Source organism: Cornus florida, unplaced genomic scaffold (genome assembly GCF_030987335.1).
Source record: "Cornus florida cultivar Cherokee Brave unplaced genomic scaffold, ASM3098733v1 CherokeeBrave_3.0.0_Hap2_Chr09, whole genome shotgun sequence".
Lineage (NCBI taxonomy): Eukaryota > Viridiplantae > Streptophyta > Magnoliopsida > Cornales > Cornaceae > Cornus > Cornus florida.
Genome location: NW_026775579.1, coordinates 35,237,307 through 35,242,765, shown reverse-complemented (window position 1 = coordinate 35,242,765; position 5,459 = coordinate 35,237,307). Strand labels below are relative to the sequence as shown.

Sequence of the window (5,459 nt, the reverse complement as noted above, 5' to 3'; positions counted from 1 at the left end):
GATGACACCGAGTTTACGAGGGGTCCAGGGAGGCCTAGGATTCCAGTTCGTGGCACGGGTCCAAATCCACCACGAGCTCCGACTTACGAGGAGCAGATTGCACAGGGAGTGGCTCTGGGGATGTCAAAGTCCATTTAGGCGATGTTTCGCCAGCAAATGGAGGGGATACAGATTCCGGTACCGGCACCAGCACCGGCACCAGTTGCTAATGAGGCATTGGACTACTTCATGAAGTTACAGAGGGTTAAGATCAACCAGTTTGCAGGGAGTATGGATCCGCTTGCCTTAGAGGCATGGTTTGATCTCATGGTATGCAAGCTCGATAGCATGGCAGTACCTATAGACCGATTGAGGATCTCCTTGACAGCCTCTATGTTCATGGGAGATGCCGATATCTGGTGGAGGTCTATGACCAATATCCACGATGTAGAGGTGATGACTTGGGAGGAGTTCAGGACATTGTTCTTTGACCGCTTCTTTCCAAGGGCTATGAGGCATGATATGAGAGTGCAGTTTATAGGTCTCTATCAGGGCAGGATGAGTGTTATTGAGTATGAGACACGCTTCACTTCTCTTTCCCGCTATGCACCGGAGATGGTAGCCACCGATGAGCTCAGGACGAAAAAGTTTCAGGATGGGTTACATCTTGATATTAGGCCACGGATTTCAGTATTGGATCTAAGAACTTATGGGGAGGTAGTACAGAAGGCTATGCTAGTTGAGGCAGAGGACCGAGATCAACTTAGGATCAAGGGTTCATATAAGCAGCCACGTGGAGAGGCTTCATCAGTATCCGTTGGGGGTCAGTGGAAGAAGGCTAAGGCCGAGGATAGTTCACGCACTCAGGGACAGTCACAGCAGGCTCAGTCTACATCTGTAGGTCCAGTATCTTCGGGGTCAGCCCGAGGAGTCATTTGTCACCACTGTTAGCAGCCGGGGCACATCAAGCCTCGTTGCCCACAGTTGCAGTCTCAAGGCAGTCGTTCTCAGACTAGTAAGTCTTCAGCTTCGACGCAAGGACTTCAGGGGGTTTGCAATTATTGCAAGCAGCCTGGATATGTCAAGATGGGAGTATCCATGCCTACAGAACAGGGCACAGAGTGGCGCAGGCCCACAGGCCACACCGGCACAGTCGACAGTTGCACAGTCAGGTTTCAGGGTGCCTCAAGCACCACAGCCAGTTGCACCAGTCAGTTCGTATCTAGTAGGAACCCTACACCTACTGTTTCTGGACATCAGTCAGCTCAGCAGGGCAGTTCACAGCAGTCGGGGGCTCAGGAACGAGTTTACGCACTGTCACAGGCCGATACCTCCGCAGGGACTTCTACAGTTCGAGGTATCTTTCCAGTTTTCAGTTCTTGGGCTAGAGTTCTTGTTAACACAGGTGCATCACATTTATTCATATCTACATCGTTTGCACATTCTTTGGGTCTGGAGGTCACACAACGGGATGGTTTCCTTTGTGTTGACACACCAGTTGGTGGTCCAGTGTTTTTGGACCGTGTTTGTCGGGGTTGTGCTATCGAGATAGCTGAACGGATATTGGAGTTTGATTTCATTGTTCTCGACATGATGGGCTTTGACGTCGTTCTCGGGATGGATTGGTTGTCCTTTTTACGTGTCACGATCGATTGCTTCCATGGGCAAGTGTCTGTTTGCACTCCCGCGAGGTATTGTTTTCACTTCATGGGAGATCGGAGCGATTCCCACCCGACGATGATTTTTAGTATCGGTGATTGGAGTCGCCACAGGTCCTACTTGGCTAGCCTGTTAGTTGACGAGGGTAGCAGTCTAGGCCGCATTTTTCCAACAGTTGTAGACGAGTTTCTGGATGTCTTCCCGGAGGAGTTGACAAAACTCCCTCCTCTTCGGGAGGTTGTCTTTGCCATCGATGTTATTCCCGATACTGCACCTATTTCTATGGCACCATACCGTATGGCACCGGTAGAGCTTGATGAGCTGAAGGCTCAATTGGAGGATTTGAAAGCTAAGGGTTTTATACGTCCTAGTGCTTCACCCTGGGGAGCATCGGTTCTTTTTATGAAGAAGAAGGATGGGTCTTTGAGACTTTGCATCAATTATCGCAAGCTGAACCATGTCACAATCAAGAATAGGTATCCTTTGCCTAGGATTGATGACTTGTTTGATCAGTTGAAGGGAGCGACATGCTTTTCAAAGATTAATCTGAGATCAGGTTACTATCAATTGAGGGTTAAGGATGAGGATGTATCCAAGACCGCTTTCTGCACACGGTATGGCCATTATGAGTTTCTAGTGATGCCATTCGGTTTGACAAATGCTCCAGTAGCTTTTATGGACTTGATGAACCATGTATTTAGTGACCATCTTGGTTAGTTCGTTGTAGTCTTTGTTGATGACATTCTTGTATACTCAACTTCGGTGGAGGAGCATGAGTATCATTTAAGGACAGTGTTGCAGATCCTTAGGGATAATCGGTTATACTCCAAATTCAAGAAATGCGAATTTTGGCTACCAGAAGTGAAGTTCCTTGGACATGTTGTGTCAAGGGGCGGTGTTACAGTGGATCCAATGAAGATTGAGTCAGTGATGGATTGGGAGCATCCGAAGACAGTGTTTGAGATTCGGAGTTTTCTTGGCCTAGCTGGCTATTACCGGAGATTTGTTCAGGATTTCTCTCGTTTAGCAGCACCTATGACTCGACTTACCCGCAAGGGGGTCAAGTTCATATAGAACGAGGCATGTGAGTTTGCTTTTCAGGAGTTGAAGGTCAGGTTGACATTGGCTCCAGTTTTGATCATTCCTGAATGTGGTTTAGGTTATGTGATCTTTTGTGATGCTTCACAAGAAGGTTTGGGTTGTGTCTTGATGCAGACATAGCGGGTGGTTGCTTATGGGTCTCGATAGTTGAAGACTCACGAGTTAAACTATCCAGCACATGACTTAGAGTTAGCAGCAGTTATCTTTGCCCTGAAGGGGTGGAGACACTATTTGTACGGGGAGAAGTTTGAAGTTTTCTCCGACCACAAGAGTCTCAAGTATCTCTTCTCTCAGAAGGATTTGAACTTGAGACAGCGCAAATGGGTTGAGTTTATGGAGGATTACGATTTTGAATTACAGTATCACCCGGGTAAGGCCAGTGTGGTGGCCGATGCATTGAGTAGGAAGTCATGGGGAACTCTTGCTAGCATTTCCATTCACAGATGGAAGATGCTAGAAGAGCTTGCAGATCTTGGTTTACAGTGTTATGAGGATGTTTCACCGGCTATTTTGTTTAGCCTTGTGGCTCAACCAGCATTTGTTAGCAGAGTTATTGAGGCACAGTTGGAGGATGGGGAGATGAAGGCCATCCATGTTCGGATTTCAGGAGGCGAGAATGTAGAGGGTTGGACCTTACATTCAGATGGTGGTCTCAGGTACAAGGGGATGATGTTTCTTCCATTGTCTTGTCGTGAGGACATTCTTTGGAATTTCCACCACTCTAGGCTCGCAGTTCATCTTGGTGGTACAAAGATGTATCACAATCTGCGACGACAGTTTTGGTGGCAGGGCATGAAACGGGATGTTTCATAATTCATGGCTCAATGCCTTACTTGTCAACAAGCGTAGGCAGAGCATCAGCGATCGGCAGGATTGTTGCAACCATTACCAGTAGCTGAGTGGAAATGGGAGCATATCACTATGGATTTTGTGACGGGACTTTCGAGGTCTCAAGCAGGGAATAATGCCGTTTGGGTCATAGTTGACAGGTTGACTAAGACGGCTCACTTCTTACCCATGACAATGACAGATAGTGCAGAGAGACTGAGTGGACTGTATGTGAGACAGATTGTCAAGCTTCACGAGGTTCCTGTATCCATTATTTCGGATAGGGATCAGCGGTTCACCTCTCACTTTTGGCAGAGTTTTCAGGAGGCTCTTGACACGGGGCTTCATTTTAGCACGGCATTCGATCCTCAGACTGATGGACAGTCAGAACGCACCATTCAGGTATTGGAGGATATGTTACGGGCTTGTATCTTGGATTTCGGTGGTAGTTGGGAGGACTACTTGCCTTTAGTTGAGTTTGCCTATAACAATAGTTACCAGTCCAGTATTGGCATGGCACCTTTTGAGGCGTTGTATGGCAAACCTTGCAGATCTCCAGTTTGTTGGACCGAGGTGCCTTGGGTTCCAACATTGTTATTGAGACTACAGAGATGATCAAGTTGATTCGGGAGCGGTTGGCTACCGCACAAAGTAGACAGAAGAGTTACGCTGACAGGAGGAGGCGATCATTGTCTTTTGAGGTAGGGGACCATGTCTTTCTTAAGATTTCTCCACGTAAGGGGCTCCTGAGATTTCGACAGACTGGTAAGTTGTCTCCTAGGTTCATCGGACCATTTGAGATTTTGGAGCGCGTCGACGAAGTTGCTTATCAGTTGGTATTGCCGCCAGACCTAGATAGGGTTCACGATGTCTTTCATGTCTCTAGGTTGAAGAAGTACGAGCCAGACCCATCGCATGTTCTGCAGTGGACTGATGTGTTTATTAATGAGGACGTGACCTACGAGGAAGGTCTGGTCCAAATTCTTGATTCACGGGAACAGGTCTTGCGGACCAAGACCATCCCATTGGTCAAGGTCTTGTGGAGACACCATGGCATTGAGGAGGCTACCTGGGAGCTCGAACAGGAGGTTCGCTCTCAGTATCCCCATTTGTTCTCTCTTTCAGGTACGGTTCGATTTCGGGGACGAAATCCCTTTAAGGAGGGTAGGTTGTAATGACCCTGTCATTTTACGTCCTTTCTTTTTTCGGAAATTATCTTTTTTCGTCTTTTCCTTATTTCGTCCTCTTCTCGTTTTTCACTTTTACTTGCACAACCTCATTTTTTTTTTGTGTTTGGATTTGATTCTGGTTTTGCATACGTGCATGATATTTAAATTCCATGACATCTACATTTTTACTTTTGAAGAAATGCATATTAAATGCTTACTTTCTTTGTAAAAGCCATGAAAACAAGACTTTTTGTAATTATCTATAACTTGAGGGGTTTTTGGGTATTTAAGTAAAGTAATTATTTTTCGTCTTAGGGACCATTTTGCAAATTAATTTGGAAGATATTTTCAAGAAGGACGTTTTTGTAATTTTCAGAAAATGTGACAAGTGTCACATTCCTATGGTGCCACTTGTTGATTTTGTGGTGAAACCACTTGGAGGCTTAATCTCATGACACATGGAGGGTGGAGATTCACCCACTTGTTGTCCTAGGATTGGTGCACATGTTGGCATGGATGGTTGACAAGTGTACGGTTAATATTTAATCTTGGAAGCTTACTTGGATTCATGACAAGTGTAGGACTCACTTTTAGTATTGCATTAGTGTGTGTGTAAGAGATAGTGCAAGAGCACCTAGTGAATGGAGAAGCCCACCAAATTAGCTTAGGGTTTACACATTTTAATTCATTCATCACTTTCCTTTCAAGAACCCTAAGTAAGCC

General features: G+C 46.1%; 1 protein-coding gene across 1 annotated transcript; it reads left to right on the top strand.

Annotated features, from left to right (window-relative positions):
- The first annotated feature begins 489 nt into the window (after positions 1-489).
- LOC132272479 (uncharacterized) lies at positions 490-2,355 on the top strand. The gene is made up of 4 exons (XM_059773623.1): positions 490-876; positions 964-1,336; positions 1,532-1,933; positions 2,276-2,355. Exons 1-4 carry the CDS (start codon positions 490-492, stop codon positions 2,353-2,355), a joined length of 1,242 nt encoding a protein of 413 aa, XP_059629606.1.
- Positions 2,356-5,459: the final 3,104 nt, after the last annotated feature.

Coding starts and splice junctions, on each gene's coding strand:
- LOC132272479 (XM_059773623.1), top strand. CDS start 490: ATGAGGCATGATATGAGAGTGCAGTTTATAGGTCTCTATCAGGGCAGG. Junction 877..963: donor AGCAGGCTCAGTCTACATCT/GTAGGTCCAGTA, acceptor CGTTGCCCACAG/TTGCAGTCTCAAGGCAGTCG. Junction 1,337..1,531: donor AGGGACTTCTACAGTTCGAG/GTATCTTTCCAG, acceptor CTATCGAGATAG/CTGAACGGATATTGGAGTTT.